The sequence below is a fragment of the Eutrigla gurnardus genome, assembly GCF_963514095.1.
Source record: "Eutrigla gurnardus genome assembly, chromosome: 2".
Taxonomy (NCBI): domain Eukaryota; kingdom Metazoa; phylum Chordata; class Actinopteri; order Perciformes; family Triglidae; genus Eutrigla; species Eutrigla gurnardus.
Genome location: NC_139916.1, coordinates 7,590,164 through 7,616,438, shown reverse-complemented (window position 1 = coordinate 7,616,438; position 26,275 = coordinate 7,590,164). Strand labels below are relative to the sequence as shown.

Sequence of the window (26,275 nt, the reverse complement as noted above, 5' to 3'; positions counted from 1 at the left end):
TGCCAGTTTGGTGTAAGTCTTCCAGTAAAAGGGATAGTTGTCCTGTTTGTGTGTCGCTGGTTATGAGTTGAACAGCAGAGATGCTGATGGACGAAGATGGAGATGTGAACAGGCTGAATTATCTGGACAAATACTTTGGCATTAAAATTCCTCCATATATGGAATTCAGAGAATTAATCCTACAGACTTTGTCATTCCCCTGACCTTCCATGTAGCGCCACCAACAGGTCAAACAAGTAATGTGTCCAATACTTTGGTTTATGAACCATAAAACTACATTTCATCAACCTCAGCTGCACTTTTAAGTTCCGTGCTAATTAGCGATGATGATGAACATGATAAACACGATCTAAGCATTGGGATTGTGAGCATTCAATCAATACCAAAGGTTCTGGTAATGATCTGGTAAACCGAGAGTGTACTGATGGTCACATTCTGAAGGAGACAACAGAACCACATCATCTGCAAAGAGCCGAAACGCAAATTTTGGGGGTCCCCAAACTGGAGGAAACACCTACATTTACAGTATTATTTTCTCTGATCTTTAAGATTAAAAGTTCAGTTCTTCTTTCTCATATTATTCACTTGTCTGTGTAAGATCACATGACCCAGAGGAAGACTGATTGATATATACGTCTTGTTTAATAATATAATAATAGAGGCTTTTAAACATGTTGTTTTTTTGGCGAGTCAGTTCCCTTTCTCATGGACAGCCTACTATTCTATAATCCCATAGCAAAGACATTGTGACATGGTAAACTTGAAATTAAATTGGGAAATCCATCATAGACATGTCTGCAAACACTTCTATATCGCACAACCCCAATCCAGTATTACTGTAGAGAGTGCAGGAGCTCATACGTTGGGGAAGGCCTGTTGGGATATTGTCTGATCGACGTGGACTTCATCATAAAGCAGAACAACCATCAGTGTAACCAACAAGTTGTCTGTCTCTCTCTCTCCCTCTCTCCCCCTCTCTCTCTCTGCCATTGCTCATACCAATGAGCATCGAGGCGTTATTGCCTGAGCCTCGGATGACAGTGTCTGAGTGATGTATCACTCATCTCGGTTTCTTGCCGGAGACAGGATGTGTTTTCTTACTTGGGAAATGAAATGTCAAATGCAGATTCAAAGTTGTGATGGCTCAGCAATATCCGGGTTAAGTTAAGATCAATCCCCCCCCCCCCCCTCCTTTTTTTGTGTGTGTGATGGAATTGTGCAGCTTTCCAGATAAGAATTGATGGCCGTGTGTTTTTTTTTTGCTGCCCATGGATAAGCTGAAATATAATCCTTCCAAGTGTTTCTGATCAAAGAAGCAGAGCTCCGCTGTGTCGTCGCCACAGCTCGATTGTAATTCTCCGGGCCTCTTCTCTTTGTGATTCGCCCCGTTAGAGGGCTGTGCCTCTGCCCTCTGCTAAGTTTGCTCTCAAAGTTGAAAATGTTTTCCCCTTGGGCGCCTTGAGCCAGCCCCCATTTCCCCTTCCACCGATGTGGGGGTGAGCGTTCCCAGGACAAAGAGATGAATATATAACGGAATGAAAAAAGAGGGGGGTGGGTGGGTGGGAGAGACAAAAAGACAGCGGGGTGTGTTAGTGAGAGGGAGGAAGGGGAGAGTGGGAGCTGAAAAGACATAGAGGGGGCTTGACAAGTGCTTGTAAACACGGGTTCAATGCCGCTGCGGAGCTCCGAGTGCGGGGACACGGAGGGGAGAAGCGCTAAATAGAAACAATCCGTACTTTCAGCCCATCAGGCTAACTCATTACAGACTCCATAGGGTGGGAGATGCACAACATGCTCCGTAGTTGGAGAGTTGCTGAAGAGCAGCTCAGTCCAACTATGCCCCCCTCCCCTTCCCCACTCCCCCCCTGGTCCTCCGGCACATGGTACAATCCATTTAAAAGGCTGCATGTCATCTCAGTGTGTGCGGGGTCCTCTCTGAGAGCAGCTGCTCACTGCACATTCTCCTCTGCGGGAGCACTCTCTCCCCCCTCCTCTCCGCCCGCTGAGCTAAATCTCTCTTCTTTTTCTTTTTTTTTATACCCCTCCTCTGTCTTCTCCCTCTCTTTGCGCTTTGCTTTCTCCCTTCCCTTTCTTTGCCCTCCGCCGAGGAGCGCACACATGCTTTCTCTGACTGTGTGGCGGCTCGGTCACACAGACGTTATTCTTTGTGCGGTAACAGGTAGACACCGTCTCAGCGGAGGGACCGGCTTTCTTCCTTTATATGTGTGAAGTAAACTGTAGGAGAGGAAGCACAGGTGGAGGAGGAGGAAGAGGAGGAGGAGGAGAGGAGGAAGCAGCTTCGCCGCCCCTCTAATGCTCCACTTGACATCATGCTGCTCTGTGTGGATCTGGTCCTCAGGGGAAAATTCTTAAAATGATGGACGACAACAAACATCTGGCACAGAGGATTGATGGGGCCATCCAGTCCGCCAGTCAGGAAGTGACCAACCTCCGCTCCGAGCTCTCCGCCACCAGCCGCAGACTGGCAGAGCTGGGTGCCAGCAGCCCCCCCGCCTTGGAGAACCACCACCGGTACAATCACCACGATGACAGCCTCCACTACCGGGGTGAGTGGCACGCCGTGTGTGTGTGTGTGTGTGTGTGTGTGACCCTGTTGTGTGAGAACATGAACACGTGTGAGTGTTTTGAAATCAACAGTGGGAAGTATTTGAGGAATGTGAAGCGGGGAGACTGATATCTTTCGTCCAGTGACTTATTTCTCCCAGTGGAGAAAGCAGCCGAGAGAGAACAGAGAGACAGACTGAGTGTTGTTATTAGACGGGAGGGGTTGGGGTTAGAGAGCGTGGGCTAGAGCCGGTCCGGGGTTTGGTTTCCCAGGCAGCAGCAGCAGCAGCAGTTTTAGCTTCACTCTCTCTCCGGCTCTCCTTCCTCTACTCTCTCTCCCCGGGTCTGGCAAGGAGTCTGGACCGAGCTTCAGGCCCAGGAGCCGGATGCCAACGTCTCCGTCAGGGGTCTGCCGACAGACACCACGGCACCGTCACTTGGCTGAGAAAGAGATGGAAGTTTTCATTGGAATGTTGAAAGTTTAGTCTTCGTGTCATGCAATGGCAGACTTTCAAATATCACTTCATTTGTTTCTCCTGTCGGCAGTGACCTTAATACAATGAATAATACTGTTTTATATTTAGCTGTCACATGCCTAATGATGCTTGCGTGACATGTTGATGCTAAGTTTGCTTCATCTGCTATAAGATGATGGTCGTCGTCTCATTGGATCCCCTTGTGACGGATTCAGTTGAGCTCCAGCATCTTGGAGTCATTAATGAGTGGAACAATGGTGTCGGGGGAAGTCCCTTGTTTCCCTGTTACATAACAGCAAAATACCACTGATCAAATCAACTGATCGAGCAGCTGATTAACCATTAACAGAATATAGATGGATGATCTTTTCATCGCCTGCATGCGGAGAAAGTTTAGCTCTCTGAAACAGTGAAAAGGCCTCCTGTCTGCTCGGGCCTCGGGGTGCCTGTGTTCCACATTGACCCTTCAATACGTTTCAAAGCCTGGAGGTTTATTGAGATTATACCCTACTAGGCAGCTCGCTGTCTGTGTCCATTAAACGGCTCCCTGTGTTGGTATAGTAGTCCAGCAGCATGGGAGTCCTTACATCCACCACCGTCCCTGAAGTGAAGGGTTGTTCTCCATTAAATGTGGTTTTAGAGCTCTGATGTACTTGTATTAGCGACGTGTTGGCAGGTGAATCAGGTGTGTCCTGTCAGTTACTGCATTAATGTGTCCTCAACATGCAGTTGAAGGGGAACTTCACTGATTTTTCACATGATGATGAGCTGTTTTATGTCTTCTGAAGGAAAATATCACTGATTGATATCACTTTGCATTGTGGGAAATGTAAGACGGTGATTTTGGAGTACCATGAAGTGTTTAGTTGTGATTCTGTTCCTCAAACTGGAAGTTCTCAGGGAAGATATTCGAGTATCAACCAGGGCTGATTCATCTGCTGCCAAGTGGATATGCTTTTTTAATCTGCAAGGTACGCACGACGTATGCAGGCAAAGCAGCTTGCATCACACTCACTTGTCTATGCTTTTTGTTGAAGTTCGTCACAAGACTTTTACTAGTTTGGTAGCTTTCCAGGCCTGTGAGGCTGTTGAAGTAACTGCAGTATCTGGTAGGGTACAGCAGTTGAGATGTGCCGCTTCTCCACTCGTAGTGGGCGTTCACAGCGACCTTTTGTTTTTGCTACTAATGACATAATCAAATATGATTCAGGAAGTCCAATTTGAGTGACGCGTTAATGCGTTTGAAGGCTTATTGGACGCCCAAACACTAAACAGGAGCGTTATCATGTTGGCTATCCGAGAACCTTTTGTTGTGAGGGTCACAAGGGTAACACTATAAATACGTTATGCATAACAAAGTATTCTTCCAGGAATGTGCACTTGCGTGTGTTTAATTGGCCAATAAGCCTCCATTGTGCTACAGATGAGCCAGGTTCAGCTTATTTACGAGGCGTAAGTTGATCATAAAACTGGGCTTCCTTGGTGTTTATTCTACAGAGTTGGAATAACTCAGCTGCAACGAGTTATCCGTTGTGTCAGTCCGGCTTGCTCTGCGTTTCGTTCCAGTCGTATTAACAGGCAGTCTGACATTCCCACATTCCTGAATGTCAGTGATGTCATACTTCCTGTTCCAAGAGGCACAGGCCAGCAGTCAGGTGACTAATCAAACCAAACACTGCCACACAATCCTCCACCACCCTCTTTTCCCTTTAAAGTAACACAGCGGAGAGGGATGAGCACTGCTTAGCTTAAGGATGGGTTTGTGTCTTTTAAAGATTTTACATTTTAGATGATTCGTCTGAGCGGTCTCTCAGGTTAGGCGGGTTGGTGTGTGATGAGCCAGCGTCACCGTCCAATGGCTTAGGGAGATTAAACGTTCTGAGGTGTTTATTCCTCTCTTGGCAAGGCTGTGGGTTCGTCCATTTGTTGGCTCAGTTCCGTGCAGGATCAACAACAGCACATTTTTAATATGCATGCATTATTTCATGTAAATATATTATTCTGTGTTGACATTTTTCGAGAGCAATTGTTTCTCTGCAGAGCTTCAACAGCATCGCTGACAAATGTCCAAGATATAATATAATATTATAATATATAAACACAGCATAGACTGCTGTTCCGTTGGCTTGGTGTCTGTCCTTGTCATGCAGGCAGCAACCTGCAGTTTTACAAAAGTGAAGCCAAGGCTGAAACGCCTTAACCATGCATTCTTTCAAATGGCCAACGGGGGGCGATGCCTCTGATTGCAAAAAGAAGTCTTTATGTAAGTCTTTGAGTAAATCGCCTACTTCTCACTTGATTTGTTACCTCTAAACTTTGTAAACATAGGTTTATATATTATTATGAGGTCTCAGTTGCTAGTTTCAAGCCTTCTGCAATGATTTTGGGGCGTTTCTACCTTGTGAATGACAGGCCGCTACCACAGCGTTTGGTTGTCTGTGTTCCGTCTTGGAACTTTAACCTTTTCACAGTGTTTTTTCAGTTCATGGCAATGAATCGTAACAGTTTTGGTCACCTAAAAATGTCTTATTCTGCATTCGGCAGTACTTTGCTCCACTTAGCGAAAAAAACAAGATTCCACAGCTAAAACTAGAATTACCCCAAATAATCAGTCTCTACAACATTCATCAGGATTTACTTATTTATGCTTACTTTATACATTTTATATAATATTGCATATTGTTGACACAAGATTGTTTGTGTATTTTTCATTTTAGTGTCAGGTGAAAGGTCTTTCCTTGCCTGAAAGCCTGCTTTCTTTTATTCAAGCCATTGACGGTAATGTATTCATCGTCGCGGCGATGATGCCCCTTTATTATTGGCCCTTCCTCTTAATCCATCACACTGGCGTCAAGGCCTTGCTTAACGTTCCCAAACGACGCTGATGTTTCAGCATGCTATCGACAGCATCACTGCCACATCTAATGCTCATCTGACTTGTGAAGAAAAATATGTAGCCGGCACTCAATCTGTCTCAGGGAACCGAGGCTGCATGAAGATGTTTTGTCCTCTAAAATCAATGTGAGCTCACCTCATGGGATATTACATTATTCATACTATTATACTCCTGGTAGATTGGTGCCCCGGTCAGTGAGGGAGTGCTCATCTCAGACTCATGGGAGCCTGCCAATACTAATCCATGAACCTTTCTAAAACACAAGCAGGAGGCAGCTTGCCGTTGTGAGTCATGCAGCACGGGGAGCGTGGATGACACATTTACACTTGGTCGCGGTCAAGGTGAAACAAGGGGCTCAAGGTTGGAACCAACGCTTCACAAAGTGAGTTATTTTAGGTGCTCGGGATTATGTTTGGCGTTAGCAATTTTTAGTGTCTTTGGACTTGGATATGGGTTAAATTTTCCATTACCTGTTTTAGAACATATTAGTATAGAATATATAAGAGAATTTTGGTGAGAAAGAGAATTTTGGTGAGAAAGAGAATTTTGGTGAGAAATTCCAGAGTTAAAATTCGATCACGTGTGCTGCCAGAACAGGAAAAAGAAGCCAAATATTATGCCTTATAGAACTAGACTAAAATCATTCACTTTAGGATTTGGGGTAGATGTTAGTTGTGTGTTTGGTTCCACAAAGACAGCATTTTGAATTTGATTCATATGGTTTGTTGAGAGTGTGACAAATCAGTTCACTTTGTCCTTTTTCGTGTTTCTCCAGTTAGTTGAGGGACATTGAAGCATCCTTCAAGCCTCCAATGGGAATTTAGAAAAATACCACCAAACACCAGACGATCCTTCAAATCTGCAACCCTATTATAGGTGCTGCTGAGCATGCTGGGATTCTGTATTCTGGGACAGAGGGAGAAAACACAGCTGAAACCTTTTATAGACAGAGGGCTGAAAAACAGTGTTGATGAAGTATTCTCCTAAAAGACCCTGCTGGTGATTATCTTTTCTCCAAAGAAGAGAAGCTGCCTTGCCTCTAATGCTCTCCACTGCAGAGTAATTGTGGGGAAGAATCCTCTCCCCATCTGGCCTGAGTTTGTCAAAAGCCCCGGTTCTCTCATTACTTCATCGTGCACGTGAGCCGGGCTGGGAACGGAGCGCCAAACTACAGCGGCTAAATCCCACCCACTCCCGCTCTCGCTGTAACGCTCACCAGGGACCACCCGTCTTCCTGCTCGCTGTCCACATGCAGGGAAAGTATGCAGCGCGTTCAAACCTTCCCCCCCTGTATCCATCGCCACCCGAATACCTCACCCCCTCCCCTCTTCATATTCCCTGCCTGGCCTCCCTCGGCCACGCCCTGTCTGTGGTCAATGCAGCGTGAGAGGGACTGTGTCCAAACAATAGCAAGAGAGAGGCAGCCCCCTCACGCCCCGAACAGTTTCTCCCTCTCTCTTCCTCTTCCTCACTTGACTTCCTCCCGTAAGAGAACTAATCATGGCATGGCGAAGACTCTGAAACCAGAAGAAAACGCCAGCGCTGGGGTGTGGGAGGATTTGCATTTAACATTTGGAGAAGATTCAGATGACGGTGATGTTTGCAAAAAGGCAGTGTTCCTCATCATCCCCTCAGATGATGGCGGACTAACGGCCAACAGTCCTCACTTTCAAATCAGGAATTCATATCATTTTTATGGCCTTAAATTCTTGGAGCCTGGAGTTGAGATTAAATGCATTTTAATACAGAAGATTTAATCATGGCATTGAGTGTATAACTAGATGAATACATGTAGGGGATCTGACAAATCTCTCTATCTCTATCTATACATAAATACTGGTAATTGGCTTGAAACGTATGTAATGTGACCCATCTTTGCTACATTTTACTTAGCTAAGGTCCTTTTTCCGTGGTTAATTTATTTCATCCTCCACATTTTCCCCCATTTTCAGTATATTTCTACACGTAATTGCTGAACGGGGCTTGGAATTACTTGGCCCATTGGCGGCCTTTGTTCTACAGTGGCTGGTAATGGCCTTAAATAAATAATGACTCTGGTTTATTTGTTTTGCTTTGTAATGGAATGGAACGCAAACCCCAGGTAATGAACTGACAGAGCTCGTCTGTGCGCTCGGACTCATGAAACGGTTTCCACTCCTGTATGCGGCCGACTAGATGGCAGGGAGGACAGCCAGGCGGCACGCAGTCGCTTTCATGTCCATACAGGGGCAGAGGAAGCTGGCCTGGATTGTTACAATCACTCTGAAACTCTTTCACAGCTTTCTGGTTCACCAGGAGGGCACCGTGGCTCGCTACCGACTCCAGGTTGCAGCATTTGTGAAGAGAGTCAGATTTGAGGGAAACGGCTGACCCCCGTGTGTCTCGGGTCCATTAGGAGAGGGGACTGAAGCGTTGGCCTGGACGCCAGCTGGTGGTGGATTCACCTCAGTTTGGGGTTTTGCAGATGGCCGCGGGGCAGTGCCGTCACCCCCGGGGCCTTTGATGCGAACTGCCACCTAATGGAGAACGAGCCTGCAAAAATGGGCGCCGTAAGAAAGATGCCAACTCTAAGAGAGGGTACGTCTCCGACAGACATTCCTCTGCACTTAAATATTCCTGGCGAGCTTTATCTGAATGGAACTTCACAGAGCACGACGGTGAAAGCCAATTCAAGGAGAACTGAGGAGTACTTTAACCGTGACACTAAGCATTGAATTGCTTTCCGGTGTGACACTCTGCCTCTGAGATGATATTATTCCTATCAGCGAGACTGATACGGCCACGTATGCTAATTCGATTCATGAAAGTCAAATTGCTCGTTTAACTGTTTCCTTCCCCACCGGCTTGGAACACACTTTGTTCTCCGGGTGATTTTTATTTTGATGAAGACCGTGTTTAATATGGATTTCCTGTGTCTGGGGTCACGGCTCGGGTTAACAGCACATTATGAGATTGGCTTTTATTGGCTGGGGAGCAGACAGAGGAATTGACTAATGAGGATATATCTCACTGTTATCGCCCCACGTTATAGTCTTTTTCTCCCCCATTTCCTTCATACGGGCCCGTCGTCATAACTTTGCATGAGTACTTTGAAAAGGGAAATGGACTTCATCGGAAATACATACCATGTGGTTATCTTCTGTTTAACGCCACCGTATGTCAGTAGAGAATTCGTGCTGTGGAATTGGTGAAGTATTGCTTCCTGGTTGTGTTTTACGGGACCTGCTGAATCTGCATCGTGTGAATCTGGAGAGGATCAGCCTGTCAGGGTTGAGATGGGATGGAGTCGTGGTGATAGCAGGCTTCATGTAGGAAATACACTGTACGTCTCCATCAATGGCGCTGTGTGTCCGAGCCGAGACAAAGAATGAGCTCTGACAGAGAGGTTAGTATAATTCCCCCAAGTGGGGTGTTGGAGGCCCGGGTGTTGTGTTGTCCTTCGCTACAGGAGGCACAGATAATGATCAGACTTTAAAAAAAACTCCCCCGTCTTCCCCCCGTGCCTCCACTGTACACATCCAACCCTTCGTTTTCACCTTAAATCATCCAAATCCTCGTTGAGTCCAAACTTCAAACAATTGCAACTCTAAGAACGAGAGGAAGAGACAGACGGTGAGGGAGGGAGGGAGAGAGGGAGGGAGAGAGAGAGAGAGAGAGAGAGAGAGAGAGCCTGCTTGCCTTCCCAGCAGTCTCAGCTCATCCTATTAAAATGCCTCATTGCTTTAGCAGCAGAGACTTTTTATTGCTGCTGTTACATATTGTTGCCTTGGTTGCAGTTTAAATCCATTCCCAGAAGAGAATGGACTCGACGCTGAGGAAAATGAGTTTTGAGGAAGTGTAGACCCCCCCCCCCCCCCCTATATACAGAGGACGTAAAGCGTGACACTGCAGCAGCAGAGCGGAGGATGAGGAGAACACTTTGCATCTTCTTCATCTGGTCCATGCCCGCCTCTTGCAAGATTGATGGTTTGAAGACATTAAGACAATAATGTGCACTTTTAAACAGTTTAATCGATTAATCGGAAATAGTTGGCAGAGGTTAATTGAAAGTTACGAAATGCAACTTGGTTGAAGTTTATTTCCGTCTATTTTAATAATGCATCGTTGTAAATGTAATTCTTCATACGAAACAAGCAATGTGAATATGTCCAAAGATGAATTGAGTCACAATATGTTTCTGCATGTCGAAGTTGTGGTTAACTTTCCGTGTTTGACTCTTATAACATGAATATATCTTCAATATATCTCCGTCCTGCTTCTTCCAGACGATAACAGACGTTTCCTGCTGCAACACTAACTCACTGTTTACTTCCTGGTGGCGTCGAATCAATTCACTGTTTGAATTCATCATTAGGGAGAACATGGATTTCACAAACGAGAGCACATGCTCCTGACAAAGAATGCTGTTAAAGTTTGATAGGACGTGACTGAACTGTATCTGATTCCATCTGTCTGCATTAAACCAGACATTTTTCTACTCTTCAATATTATTTCGATTTCCTTTTTATAGAAATGTCTCTTTTTTTTAGGTAAAAACCCATAACCAGTTATTACAAAACTGCCCAACATTACATTTTAATGTTTCTGTTGACGCATCATCATCATCTCCCCGGGCCGCCTGAAATGTTGACATGCAGCATGTAAGTGGGCTCTATCCCTGAATTATTTTGGGTCTGCAGCCTGAAGGCATTAGCGTTGAAAGCATGCCTCCCTGTTTTCTCCTGCTGAGGAGGTTCTACACAAATATTTATCAGGTCGCCAATTACCGTGCCCCGTGTGCTCCAGGCGTACGCATCCACACAGGAACACGCCGCCGCAGCTCTGTTTTAGAAGGTTGCGTATGTGCGTTCCAGTAAATCCCTTTTATCGTTTGCAATACGAGTCTGGCTGGATTCAACCTCAAACTGAATGTGCTCCACCTTGCTTGTTTGTCAAAGCCTACGTGTATCGTAGAAGCATATTATTGCTGTTTTGGAGGCAATTCATAGAGGCGTCTTTATCAGCAGGCTTCTTAAAGTTGCTCACAGCAAGCGGGCAGTCGGATCAATGGCCACAGAGATTGCTTTCCTTCTATTTTCAACCTCAATTTTCCACATAAAAGGATCTGATTACCTACCACATGTTAATCTCCAATATGCCGCGGATTAATTACACTCATTGTTCCGTTTTTAATTGGGATACATCTGCATCCTCAAAAAAAAACAAAAAAAAAACAAACAAACTCTGCAAAAATAAAGCTGCCAATCTATTTCAGCTGATAATTCCAGATTGAGTGTACGTCTATGCGTAGCGAACGCGAGGAAATTGCCACGAGCCATTTGATCCTCAATTATGCAAATTGCAGTAAAAATAAGCGCGAAACAATCAGCAGTTTCTATGTTATTCTAGTTTACATGATCTGCCTCCTATTATGACTAATAAGGTAAAACAAGAGTACAGGGAGCTGTATTAATATTCCCAGCAGGCTACTGCTGAGTAAGACTCTCTATCAACATGATTTTAGTTTTCATGCATAGCAATAAGACACGTTAATTTGTGTGGCTGCACGCTGCAGCGATTCTCTTTAATGATTGATGTCATTTTCTAATCTGATGAGTCACTCAAATTTGATATTTTGATGAAAAATGTATGTTTTTTTACTTATGAATGCTCCTTTAATGTTTGCCATCCTCCTTTATAACGTGTGTCACCCGTGCCGGTGGGCTTTGCACACTGATTGCCATCTTTTCTTCTCACTGTTTATTTATACCTCCAGTTGTTATGTTTCAGCACTCACATCATCATGCCTTCAGACTCCATGCGTCAACACTTCAAAACTGTGTACCTGATAAAACTTTTAACGGTTTTCACACTTTTTTTGGTCTTTTTTGTTTTTTTGTCTTGCAATAAAATGAAATGGTAAAAAATCAGCATCTGTGGCCCCGGCTAAAACAGATTTGTCGATGCTATTACTCACGCTTGACACAACCAACATTGGTACCTTCAAAAGATGGTTAAGTATCGGATGATGCAGCAGAGGGTGAAATATCTTGACTTGTGCCAGATTTCTGACACTACCCATAATGCAACCTGATTGCTTGCCTGGTAGTCTGACTCACCACAGCTACACTTTGGGTATAAGTCAGCCAAATATCTCACGTGGCCTCCCTTCTTCTCTCTTCATTTTGCAAGGCCACCGTCGCTGCATCCTGCACTTAACGCTGCCCAAGAGGACTGTGATTGGTTAAAAGAAATACAAACAAGCTGAGTGTTTTTATCCCCAATACCAAAATTATAATGTGTGGAGCCAGACCTTTCTGTGTGTGAGGTCTGACTGTGTGGGACTACTTTCAGTAGATAACCAGGCGACACCCTCAGAGGTGTGTCAAGTTAAAGGAAATACAATTAACTCTGTGTTAATGTAATTATATTTTTAGTGATACGGACCATTAAAGTGGCATTTTCATCTATTTAATTGTCTTTTAAGTTCCAATCTATCAAAGAGTGAGTTAAAATAATGGTGATTGGTCATGTGACCCACTAATGAAAGTGCTTGTACTTGCTGCTTTGCCCAGAAATAGGATGTCTGTGTCGGTGAAACACATTCCTGCACAAAATTCAAAATTAGTGACGCATTACAGTGACACGTTAAAGCACAGAAAATAATAATAATAAAGAAATAGGTACTTTAGCTCACTCTGCTTTTAGGGTCCCTCTGCTCGTTGAGGGACACTGTGTAATATCTAGTTTTAATGTAGTCGAATAAAACCCCGCAATGTTTTATAAATATGTTCAGGTTATATATCGAGGTGTTGTTTCAAGGCTGTAATTTATATTGAGTTATTCTGACAGGTGATTCTAATTTTTAGTCTACGACATCGATATAAATGGAGTGGACAAAATATTACAAACACCCACCACTAGGGGCCCACAGCTCATTCTTGCGTTTTGCTTTGTTTGTCCTTTTCATTAAAAAAATACCAAGATTATCCTTGTGATGTCACAGAGGTGGTTTTCTACAAGTTGGAAAAGCCCCAGAGTTAAAGAAAACATTGTACAACTGTTTTCACAGGATGTGGACTTCTCATGGGGAATATTTGGACATGTAAAATTGCTGCATCATCCCTTTAACTGCCACTTAAAACCACCGTCGTCCTTCTAATTTCCCCTCCTCTGTCATCTGGCACGACTGCCGCGGCCGCTGTCTGGTATTGGCCCTCTCACCAGGTCGACGGCTCAGACGACTGGACGGAACTGATGGAATCTTCCGTTTGGCCACCGAACAATGAGTTCCATTCAACATGGCCGCCGTTCCTTGAAGTGGTGTTTTTTTGGAGGGGGGGTTTCAGACTCAGGGGTTTCCCACAGACTCCCCTAATTAACCATGGCAAGAGACTCCGCTCCTCTCTTTGTCCAGGAATGTGCTCCCAAACCCCCAAGTATGTCTGTGTTCCACTCCTCCGGCGAAACCTCCTCGTTTCCAAATCATGCGTGCACGATGGAGACTAACGAGTTTATGTTAAAAAGACGGACCATCACATTTATCTATACTGTAGAGGGTTAGCAGCCTGGCAGCCTGCCCACACCTGAGTCAGATTTACCTGTGGGTCTCATCTCAGGGGGAGGCATCGGTGCTGTGATACATTTTTTCATCACTATTGTGTGTCAGCGGAGACAGCTTCTATTACTTTCACTTTATGAGGTTAATGTGTGCCACAGGGCTGCAGAGCGTCCGCTGCAGTGCTTTGTGTGGGTGTGTGTAACTTTTCCACAGTGAGGTCCCGAAAGCGGAAACCTTCGAAACGAAGAGGTGACGACGGGCAAGGTGATAAATATCGGAGGTTAGAGAACGGAGTGGAGGAGGGTTTTCAGGCCCAGGTCCATTAAAAGACGCCGTGTGCAGCCGAATTGATTCTGAGGTCAGTCGTTATAGCGCAACCGCCTCGACACTGAACTAATAGCGGCGTCATTATGGCGTTATTAGTGAAGAGGGGGAGGACTGGCTCTGCCGTGGGAGTAATTTACAGGTGTGTTAAACACGATTGCTGTTGGAGAAAGCGATGAAGAGCCACGGTGGTGGTCAGGGCACTTCTGTCGGCCAATTAACTCCAGAGGCGAACGAACATAATGGCGTGAGTGTGATATGTTCGGCGTGCACACATGAGCCCCAAGCAGAGAATCACAAAGGCATGAACTATAAATGATGAATTCAGATGATATACCTACGTTAAATTAACCATGTCACACCATGAGATACTGCATCACAAGTAAAAGTCATCGTTGAAAAATGTATGAACTAGAAGGACAGAAACATCTTGGCGACAGAATGACATCACTATGCATCGACATGGGAGCAGGAGTTGAATGTTGTCGTTGGCCGAGGTGAAGCAGTTTTATGGATATGCTTTGGAGAGTTTCCATCAATAATAACATCCCCAGATTGGTATGTAAGACCTCAAACTGAAGAGTGATTTTTTTTCATATATATATTTCACTCTAAAATGTGCAGTAAAATGGAAATGTTCTAAGCTCCTTCTCCTTGTGAAGGAGAAACAATCAGACAAAAGAGGTGTCACCGGCTCACATACCATGGCTACATGACGCATTAGTTGAGTGCAAGATGAATGTCATAACAATTAGCATAATAATCACCAAAAATAAATCTGAACAGGGCCCCCCTGCAGACCATCTCCTCTGCTGAATGGACTCTCTGGCTGCTCCGTCTGGACTCAATTAGAGCTCCTGCTATTCACTGTTGAGCTCAGGTGACCATTAATATGTCTGAATAGATGCAACTTTTTTGTTATTAGTTGTGTTTTGACCTTTCAACAAGTTAACGCGGTCCCGGTAGGGGGTTTTCTACTCACACTGCGCTGCCTTTATGAATAAATGAGAAGTACCTGGAGCAGGAGAGCTGTACGGTAATTATTTAGGCCGGTTTTCACTTCAAAGACCCGCAGCAGAAACGCCGATTAAGAATCGGAAATCATCCTAAGAGGGCATTTGTGGAAAGTGAAACAAACCCGTTTCCTTTACGTGTTCTCATGGAATAATCTTTTATTTTGGATTTTCCCAGCGTTACACTAACGGGGGGGATTCCAAATGGTGCTGAGTCACAATGTGCTCTTCGGACATTACAGCTCATTTCTGAGTGGTTTATGGTGCCACGGTCCGTAGCGTGTTTTTGCAGTAGGGAATGTGGAAATTTGAGTCGTTCCAGATATGTCATCCATCACACACGGATAAACTGTTTGGACAGCTTAAGCAACACAACACACACACTGCTGTGACAACAGTTCGGCCCTTTGTACCAACAGTGTTGTGTTTTATTGTTCTGTATGGCAACAGAAAAAGGGGAAATGTTGAGAGGCTTTTTTTTTCTCACAGTCTCTGAATTTATGAATGTCTCGGCGTTGTTTTCATTAGGGGCTGTAGGGTATTTCCATATTTCACATTCTTCCGAGTGCACGAACACGCCCCTCTTTAATTTGTCTTGTCTTTGTGCTTAATATAACTTAAACTGTAGCATATGTCCAAACTGATTCCTAATCATTCACAGGCACAGATGCTATGCTGTCTGCTTATGGGAGAATATATCTCTTTTTTTGCTGCTTCCTGTCTTTCCTTCCGTTACAGAGAAAAGAAAGAGACACGTAGAGGAAGGCGACTAGAAAGAGATGATGTGGAACAGACAGGGCGATATGAAAGAGTAAAACTCCCAGGCTTTCAACAGACCAATGAGCTGCGATGTGGAGAGCGGTGAGAGGCAGGTAATGAGTGTGTGTGGTAATACACCTCCAGACCTTAATTGGTTTGAATGGGCAGGCTGGAGAGGCTCCTCCATCAGGACGTGGATGAGCAGACTGTCAGGTGACGAGCCGCCGAGGGGAGAACTAATTTGTTCTCTCCTCCAAACACGGCTCCTGTCTTTCCTCGTGTAGCTGACGGAAACCTCGGCTGGCGGTTGACTGAGTGGGTTTTTGCTGCGAAGCCAAAGCCTCATTCTTGAGATATCTTATCTGCTCGTTGCAAAAACTGTGCCTGCATTCATGAACCAGGCTTAACTGAGCTCCGTAAACTCAAACGTCTTATATTTATGATGTGAACCCATGTTTGTGTTAACTAGAAAGGGCTGCGTTTTAGGGAGAACATTGCAGAAAATTAAAATTAAATGACATAATATGAACCACTGTGGTTAAAGTATAATTGCACATATAAACTAAATGATGTGCATGTACTGTGACATATACAAATCTAGAAAATTAAAACTACTGTTTTAAATCATCCTTTATTTTCCAATTCTGAGATAGAGACGACTGTTTGGGTCTAATCTCCATCATAGAATAAGAGAATGTTAGCGCCCTCTAATCAGATACTCCATGGGTTTTACTTTTTCAGTAACCACTGTTTAGCACAAGCCTCCGTTCTGTGGACTGGAAATAAAGCTATTAGCAAATTACAATGTCTGTGGAATCAGTGTTAATGGCTGGCTATCAGGCAATGTGTGTGGCTGAAGCATTAAATTGTTAAAAAAAAAAACCTTCTAATTTAACGGCTGGATAGTTAGCTAGATAATTAGAGAGCTATACCGTTAACTTACTAATTCCACCATGTTTTCACGCCGACGTTACACTGGTTACAGAAAATGAGCAAACCAGCGGTCAGTGGTCTAACGGTCTCTCCTGCCTGCTGCTAGGAGACGGCCGCACCAGAGACGCAGGCTGAATGTGAGCTGCTGCTGTCGGACTCCCAGCGATGGGGAGTGATGCGCTAATTCTTCTCATTTGTGATCTGATAAATTGGTCAAATCCAGTTCCCCCATATCGCTAGTTTCCTTTTTTTTTTTGGTCATATTTGTTGGCTCTCCGTCGAGGCTTTTGATGAACAGAAGTCGGCTTGGAATCAGTTGACATGTTTGTTGAAATATAGATAAAGTTGGAGGTTTGTTGGTGTTGACGTTGTGTACTGAGGGTTTTTTTATTTTGTTGTTGCACTGAAAGGAAATGAAATGTCTGATCAAAAGAAAGCAATTAATGCAGCTGGAATGCCAGTGAAGAAGTCCATACTAATACTACTACTACTACTAATATTAATAATAAAGATATAAAAGGAGAACATGAACATTCCTCTAACTGCAGCGTGTGCCTGTATCTCTGGCGGTGTTTACAGTATCCCTGCAAACATTCTGTTGATTTATCCGAGTCCTGCACAAGTACAATGCTGCTTTAGTGCTCTCAGGGGGGACACGGCATATTGACCTCGTTTGATTCCTCTGACAGGGGTGTCAAGTACTGAAGTGGCTGTTAGAATCCGGGCTGTGGCTGCAGGAGTGCCTCATTTTCATGTTCAAACGTAGATCCTTTAATACCGCTGATGTCAAAGGATTACACCAAGATTGTTTCGGGGCCTTACATATGTCTCCGTGTCACGATCACGTATTAGCTTTCTAATACAGTCGACTTCATCTGTCTGATTGCACAGCCGGAGGGTGAAGGTGGCGGCGGCTTAGGGCCGACTGTAAGCCGTGTGATGAATCAAGTGTCTTTGGCCTTTGCGAGACTGTCCCATCTGTCATACTGGGATTGATGGGAGAGCGGGATCTTTGGGGGGGTTTGTTGAACCAGCAGGGGGTGTTCAAGTCCAGTGCCGTGTGGTGCGGGGTTAGCTTTCCCATAGTTCAAAAGGAGGATAAGGGTGGGGGATGGTAAATGATGGGAGGCCTTGGATTTATCCACATGGCAATCTGCGTCCCAATCCCTCATCTGGGATCCTCGGAGCAGCGGTGTGACGCTGCGGCAGCGGTGGGACCGAAAAAGGGAAATATAAAGGAGGAAGGACGGGTATGGATTTCTCCTCCGTGTTGAGGGCTGAGGAGATGCTGCGGCCCAGCTGTGTACCATGGAAACGACTCGGACCTGAGACGGATGGAGGTACCCCGGCAGCAGCGATGCATTACTCTTCATACCAGGGTCAGAAATACGGTGACGCTCGACACGCACCAGCTGCTCTCCAGTGTCGTACAGCTGCAGTGCAGTAACTTTTGATTCATGAGGATGTGTTTTTCTACAGCCTTGTAATGAGATATGCACGGACACGAACATACCATGCTATCATTTAACTCCCTAATCAGCAATATGTGGACGTTGTATACTGAAGCCAAGGCTCGCTGCTCAGCCTGACAAACATGGAGTCTTCTGAGGCGTTTTTCTTTTTTATATCTGTGGATCCTAACAGCTTCTTGATCATGCAAACCAGCGATTAGCTAAACTAACACTCAATTCTTTTGATTGTGTCAGCTCTATTGCCCAGCCATAACGAGCTTGTTAAATCTGTTTAAATATGATTCCTTCATGAGTTTGATGGCTTTGCCATTTCCTGAGATTCTTGAGCACTAAATTAGCCCGTTTAGCTGGAGTCGCAGTGATCCAGCAGCAGCAGCCCGCTGCGCTGACATTTCTAGGCCAGGATCAGGTACGGAGATGAGGAGCAGTTAATTTAAGAAAGGTCAGCCACCCACTGCCTTCATTATTTCACAGCACTTAGGTGTTGGAGACTTACTCCAGCAGCTAAAGCAGTGTTAGCTTTATCTTTTTTTAAATTACTTCTTCAAATGATCTGTAGATGTGGTTATATATGTACGTATGATGTCTTTTTCTCTTGTGAAACAAGAGCAGCTAGACTACAGTCTACAAAAAAAACACACAAAAACAAAACAAAGAGGAAATAGTAGTTAATAGTTAACTAGTTAACGTGTGATCTCGCCGGTCACGTTCTGACTCTGAGAGCTCTGACTTCATGTGCAGTTTAATGAGAGTTGTGTGCGGATCCTGTACCGGTCTTATGTACGGAGACTTCTGACTTGTAATGCCTCACATCAGTCGTCATGTTGTATTATTCAGAGGCTCTACTTTCTCTGACGTGCTCTAACATTTTCTTTCGAGAGGGGATTAAAGCTTAAGCCAAAGGTTGCCAGGCACAACTGTTACCTAGCAACCCTGGTAGGACGGCATGCCAAGGAGCAACAATGGATGTCGAGATCTCTCCGGTGGCTTGTTTTGGAGCTGCCAGTTGTTTTCAATCAATCTAAAGGGGAAACATTTATGAGTGTTATGTTTGGTTGTGGGATGTGTACATCAACGTGTGACCTGTTAAATGAGAATCGGGAAAACTTTGATTTAGATTTGAAAGAAAAAAGCTTCAATCATCTGTAGTTTGGCATGAAATGAACAGGCAATCTGTTTTGATTACTTGCTTAAAGGAGCAATATATCAGATTCAGAGCGTTAAATAGATAGCTTGCTTGTTTTGAAGTGGGGTTGTATCAGGTACTTCTTCATAGTCAGTGTTACCTGCAGTAGGAATACTGGCATGGGAGCAAAGCAATGCTGTGGAGGGGGGAGCTGCAACAAAACAGACTTTAGTCACCTAAAAGAAAATCTCTATAAGTTTAAGTGTTTTCTATAATTACAATGTTTTCACCGCTTTATCTTGCTGTCAGACGGCCTCACCCAACAGGGAACTGAATCTTATTTCTGCTCTCTACCCAGCCAGCAGCCTTCATTGACAAATAAAGTGTCTAAAAATGTAATCCAATGCCATATAATGTAAGTCCCTCTGTGTGTGTTGTTATCCGAGCTTCTCCTTGCTTCGTTGACGTAGCCGGGCCGGCTCACGGCCGTCATAATCATAGCAAACGCGCTCTGGTTCCCGTAGTTTGCACCGTTAGCACCAAGAGCCACCATGGCGACCGGCGTTGCCATGGTGAGATCCGTTGCCAGACAATTCAAATGCTCCCCAATCTTGCTTTAAGCACCTTTTTAAGTTGTTTTATCAAGCAAATTGCCGAACATGACATTCAAACATTGATTTGTTTAACGACACCACTCGACCAAAATGCACTGACCTTTCTGTCGGTGTACGGAAACAATTACCGTCTGTTGTTGTCTTCGAAAAAAACTACCCTTTTATGAATCTTCAACGATTCGGCAAATTCAGAGCTTATTGAAGTCGTTCTGCAGATCAGCTGCAGGTTCCAACAGTAAATCCACTGGAATCCACGTTGAGATAGTCGGCTCCGTCTGCCCGGAACAATCTGCAGTCAGGGCCAAAGCTCTCGTTGAGGACACCGAGGACGTGTCATCATTACTGTCTCTGGTAATGGAGAGACTTTGATGACCTCAAGACAAGGTTACATTACACAATTACACATAAATTGGTGATTTTTTTTTTCATCGTCATATTTGAGCCATAATCTAAAACTGAATATTAATATAGAGAGATCTGATTCTTTTTACACAAACTGAATTACATCCATACATATAAAGGAAAATAAAGAAACTGGTGGTTTAAATTCTGAACTCTTATCTTATTATCCTTATATAGACGTTTGACTTATGTTGAGACCTATAAAATCACGTTTTAATATTCTTCACTGCGATATAAGTTTTTTTATTTGAGACACATTTTCCTGTCTGTGAATCCTGAAGTAATCTCCTGCTCCACACAGCATCCCCAGTCAAATCTCACACAATAACTTTCATGGTAAATTGATCTCCGGTGCAGAAATAGGAGCTTTCTTCGGCTGTTCAAAGTGAAAACGTGATTATTGTATGAGGTCGGCCAGATGCTTAGGAGTGACTCGGGAGGTCTGCCTACAGAAAAATAGTGCAAATAGGAAACAAAACGGTGCCTCAAGACTTTGAGCTGACTGTTGGTTAATTAACCGCGCAGCACGGCGGAGGAAGAGGGAACGATGAAGGTCTCCAGTCACTCCAGCTCTGTCCCTGGTGAGCGCGCTGCCTCAGGGAGACGCAGGACCTGAAAACTTGCTGTTTCAATGTTTCTGATTGGATAACGATGCCATGCTGTTACTCTCATTGAGGAATTACTGGTGTAATAACGATCTGTGGAAACAGAAATGAATATTTATTAGTCTAGATTTGAAAATGTCTCATTTCCTTTCCGATCATGCTTGTTTGACTATATTTAAGGGACCCCTTAGCACTCGTGCTTGTGCCCCGCAGGCCGCTGGCAGCCTCTCAGAGCCTTTCTGCTCTTATTACTGCAGTTCGTCTCCTGGGAAGCTGCCCCCAGCGGTATCGAACGAGTGGTGTTCAATGCAGAATGAAGTCGTAGGGAGCAACAGCGACGGCCGGAGAGAGAATATCTATCACTGCAGGAGTTACATTCAAGCGGCGGGAGAGGAATCTTAATAATCATGAGGGAAACAATCCTGAGAGGAAAGGAACTAGATGAGTTGAGGGATTTGGGGGGTTTTAAAACTTTCGAGAAGAGGTTGATTGATGAAGGAAGATGCTGGAAGAGACGGCTGCGAGAGAGCGGATAGGCTCTTGGACTCTTGCACAATTTGCAGTGTTGGCGACAGCGTTGGAAAAGGCAGGTCGGATAAAGAGTGTGCATGCCGACATGCGAATAAAACACACCCGCGTTCCTCTCAGCAGCTCTAACTCCGATAGCTAATGAGATGACATTAATCACTCAGTGGGCCATGAAGCCAGCAGGCCATTATCTGCACTTGTAATATACAGTATCACACAAATAGTTGAACCTCCTGGTAGACAGGTGGAGGAGCCTTTTGGGTGGTTGCCTACTCACCCTGCTTCCTATCAGTAATTATCATTACAGGCTGGCAGCAGGAGAGCAGGGGATCACAGTGAGGATAGAAGAGTCTGTAAAGTTGCTGCAGTGAAAGACATCAGCTTATAAAACACCACAATGATTCTTTCAGGCCATATTCTCTGTATCTTATCCCCCCCAACGTCCGCTTGCATCACACTGTTGTCCTGACAGCTGCTGGGGAAGTTACTTGTCTTCCACTGAGACGTAGTTTCATCAGACAAGAGTACTTTCAACTCTGACTTTCACATTATATTACTGCAGTTTTCTTCACGTTTTCATCTCATGAATGACCCAAACCCGGTCTGTAAATTACTTTCGACCTCGCGTTCGCCTGCTATCGGTGAACGCGAGCTTCATTTTCCAGGCTGGCCTTTCTCCTTAATGAGATTTCTGTTTCCACAGTGTTATTTATAAGAAATGAGCTCACAAGAAGCTTCCTTGTAGATAACGCTATTGATGATGTCGTAAATACTTTACAACAAGACGCAAACACTTGATGTGTGAGTAAGAAGACAGGAACTAACTACCACCTGTATATAATGAATATTTGACATGTATTTCTTAAATAACTGAATCAAGGAAGGTTTAATTATAAGATATTCAAAATCAAATATCTTGATTTTCGTTGATGTAATTAAATGTGTTGTGTACTATTTTATTTTTTTTTATCGCAAAGTTAGACCTCTTTGGAGCTAGAAGGTTACATGGTGCTGGAATACAACAAATGTTGTACCATTCAATTGCAGAAAATGACAGGATGACATTTAGACAGATTTTAAGGCCTTGAACACCTCCATGTTGTCACTTCTAATTACCAGACTCCATCTGCTAGAGAATGATTAGCATTTAAGTTAGCGGCCTGTGGTCACCAGAGCTCTATGGTACCTTACGTTATTTATTACACCAAGTTTGCTGCCGTATTTATATCTGTACTTAATTTTAAATCTTTATGGAGCGGCTACAGTGTTAGCCTATCTCCGAATCACCCGAACTCCATTCAGAAAACAAGCATTTTAAAAGTTAAAGACACTTACAAACCACGACTTTGGACTTTTTGACAGATTGTCGTCATTATGTCGTTACTGTGGCGTCCTTTTTATCCGTTTATTGCGATTAAATCAGTAACGCGAACGCACTTAATGCAAAATAGCTGACACACATGAACTGTATGGTATCCAAGCACACTGATGCTTATTACAGCTACTTACTGAAACAATCATTCCTAACAAGCCAACCATGCTGAGACCTTCTGGGGACTATAATAATGTTCACATCATTAAATTGATCTCAAATGAAGGGGGAGATGCTAGGAGAAGGAAATTAAGACATTATTCATTTCAACAAACTCTACAGCCCCGGAGTGCAGGTCACCGTTATAAATAACCAAACGTTAGGTATGAATATCTTCAGTAATTGGAAGATGTGTGAAGTGCACTTATTGCCAAGCAGTGTGTATTATTGCTTGAAGCACTGTGGTTAAGTAAGTCGAACTTATTTGAGATGCTAATTAGCACTTCCACCGCTATCCCTCTAATTGCTGGTCTCATGCGAGCTGAAGCTGTGACGACCTGTCTTCCTGTTTTTATTTCGCCGTCTTCATGGACTCCAGCTTCACTTCCTCCCACTGCACATACACACCTGCTCACATCCCCCATGACACTGTCTCAGAACTTCACGTTGAGCTTTCCTGCATCCTTTCCTCCCGTGTGCGACCAATGCCTGTTGTTCTTTTTCCCACCGTGACAACCCAGTTCTGGTTTTGACCTCTTGCTTGTTTTTTGGAGTTTGTGATTTTTGCCTTGTTACCTTTGCATCGCTGACCTCCTTTTCCGTGTACCACCTCTGTTCTTGGTGCAGTCATCAGAAGCATTGACAGGAGAGGATGATTAGATAGTGGATGCGGATGTTCTGCTTCACAGGAACGTCTCTCTGATGCAGTAGGAAGGTAAAGTGGTCACCTCCCTCCTGGAGACATCCGTCATCCTGAGCGGTGCATACTGTTGAGCAAAAAGCTGATTCAGGTTATTAAAGAACTGTAAGGTATAGCAAGATGAAAGGCAATGACCTTAAAGGCTTTAGCATCTCTTCTAACAATAGCTGTGAGTAGAAGTTATGGCACGGAGAGCTCACTGGGTCATTTTTCATTTGCTGAATTTTTCACCATTACTGTAAAAAACTCCACCACCACAAAGGCTGATTTATCACCTCACCAGAGGGATGTAATGTGATATATCTCTTCCTCCAAGGATAACACAGTGACTTTATTATTTGTATCTCGCACACTCACATGTCCCTTCTCTATTAAAGCTTATTACATAATTCATGTGTCATAAAGTGAGCGGCGAGTGGTGGGATGGATTGCAACGGGCATAAAGGATTTCAGCAGCGATCTCAGGGTTTCTAAAGCCGCGGTGCTAACTGACTGCAGAGAGTTATGAACAAGCTTCCAGAGATACCTCAACACACTGACGGGATTTGTTAGCACAAGTAATGCATTTCCTCCTTGTATTGATTATCATGGATATGCGGTTTGCAGTTTGGGCTGAAGTGGATGCTGATTGGATACCATTGTTTCTAAGTTGTATGCCTCGCTGTGCTGCTGACAGATGAGTTTCTCCAGCCGGAGATGATTTCTGACAGTAAATGCTCATTCACTGGATGTCTGCGTAAGGTTACCAAGGTAGTCCATTTAATTTGTTATCATTCATAATATTTACAGGGTTAGATTTTTAATTGGGTAGTTGTTGCTTAAGAAGACAATCCAGATGGTCTTTTCTGCTCTACCTTGTTTTTTTTTCATCCTCGTCTTGTATTTATTCAAGTTATCTCTTCGTTTATATATATATATATATATATATATATATATATATATATATATATATATATATATGCATGTTTTTTTACTCGTTTATGAGGAGAAAGTGATCATTTTTTGACTGTAGAACCAAGTATGTGTCATGTCAGACTTGATAACGTTGCTTTCCTAACGTCATTAAACAAAATGTAACAAATAAATACATAGTTGGGTTGTTATTTATAAAAATAATGGTATTTGGAAGTTATTCTACATCAGTGTTGGTGCATCTCTAATAATAACATTATACATTTCCTAACCTAGGATTCTCGTCCTCTCTGATACTTTAAAATATTTTACCGCTCTTCGCTGTGGTGAAATTATAGCTGCCATAAATTTGCCTCCTGTCATGGGCAGAATCTCACCGGATGGAATTTGTGGAGGTCAGCGTTCAATCTAGCTGGCAACTATGGAGATGACTATGACTAGCGCAGCTGCCTGGAAAAGCACAGACGCTCTCCATCAATAGGAAATGTTTGACATTGCTCTGCACAATGTCGGATTTGCACGGTTACTCAATTCCAGCTGTTACCTACAAGTTATGCTGAATCACTGAACATGTATTTACTCCCTTGACTGCCAACATGACTAGAACATGTTGTTGATTTGAGGAAGCACTTGGGTGTCAGGGATGAGATGAGATTGCTTGTTTGTTTGTTTTTTTTTGTGCGTGTATTTTTCATACAATTTACATTTCTGTGCCCTTGTGATATATTTATTTATTAGCATGCATTTTTGTATTTTGGGATATCTATGGTGAAATAAAGCCAGGGCCAAGTTTCCCCCTCAGGGAAAATGAAGTATAATGATCTGAATCAGACACCCATGTATTCATTACCCCTGCTGGTGTAATAATACAAGCTGGGACAGTTTTATAGCAAATAGGATCATTTCATTAATTGTATTTGCTACATTTAAAAGGGTTTTACAAGATAAATGTATCAAGTAATGGGAAAATTGTGTCACAGACACAAAGATTGCAGACATAGTGCATCTGTTCATGATAGACTCCCACCAGAATCATGTGTGCCCGCCAGTTTGAGTCGATTACAACAGCAAGAGAACAGGATTTTGACAAATAGCTCAAGACTTTGTTGTTGGGTCCAAGATAGCAGAAGAGCACTTGTGTCTTTTTGTTTTTCATATTATGCTTGATGCCAACGGCACAGCATGGAGTTTGTGTACTCTCTGCTTTTTCTCTTGCAATTAGCAACTGTTAGACAGTCGCGGTCAGCAGCAGGCGGTTGGTTGTTCATAACAACAGCGAGAAATGTCGCACCACAATCAATCCCTTCCATCCTTCTTCCTTCCTTCCTTCCTTCCATCCTTCCTTCCATCCTTCTTCCTTCCTCCCTCCCTTCCATCCTTCTTCCTTCCTTCCTCCCTTCCTCCCTTCCATCCTTCCTTCCATCCTTCCTTCCTCCCTCCCTCCTTCCTTCCTCCCTTCCAGCCTTCCTTCCTCCCTTCCATCCTTCCTTCATCCCTTCCATCCTTCCTTCCTCCCTCCCTCCTTCCTTCCTCCCTTCCATCCTTCCTTCCATCCTTCTTCCTTCCTCCCTCCCTTCCATCCTTCTTCCTTCCTCCCTCGCTCCCTTCCATCCTTCCTCCCTTCCTTCCTCCCTCCCTCCTTCCTTCCTCCCTTCCAGCCTTCCTCCCTCCCTTCCATCCTTCCTTCCTCCCTTCCATCCTTCCTTCCTCCCTTCCTTCTTTCCTCCCTTCCATCCTACCCTCCTCCCTTCCTTCCCTCCTCCCTTCCTTCCTTCCTTCCTTCCATCCTTCCCTCCTCCCTCCCTTCCTTCCTTCCTTCCTTCCTTCCTTCCTTCCTTCCTTCCTTCCTTCCTTCCTTCCTTCCTTCCTTCCTCCCTTC

The 26,275-nt window shown here is 44.0% G+C and overlaps 1 protein-coding gene across 5 annotated transcripts in view; it reads left to right on the top strand.

Annotated features, from left to right (window-relative positions):
- The window catches only part of kaznb (kazrin, periplakin interacting protein b), a 93,902-nt gene that overhangs the window by 32,950 nt on the left and 34,677 nt on the right, over nucleotides 1–26,275 (top strand). For all 5 annotated transcript variants that reach the window (XR_014597881.1, XM_084020078.1, XM_084020081.1 and 2 more), the window contains exon 3: nucleotides 2,360–2,567. Coding sequence is in view for 4 of the 5 variants with exons in the window: in XM_084020078.1 (XP_083876204.1) it covers nucleotides 2,360–2,567 (208 nt within the window). In the remaining variant the exon portion in view is untranslated. The remainder of the gene's footprint in view (nucleotides 1–2,359; nucleotides 2,568–26,275) is intronic.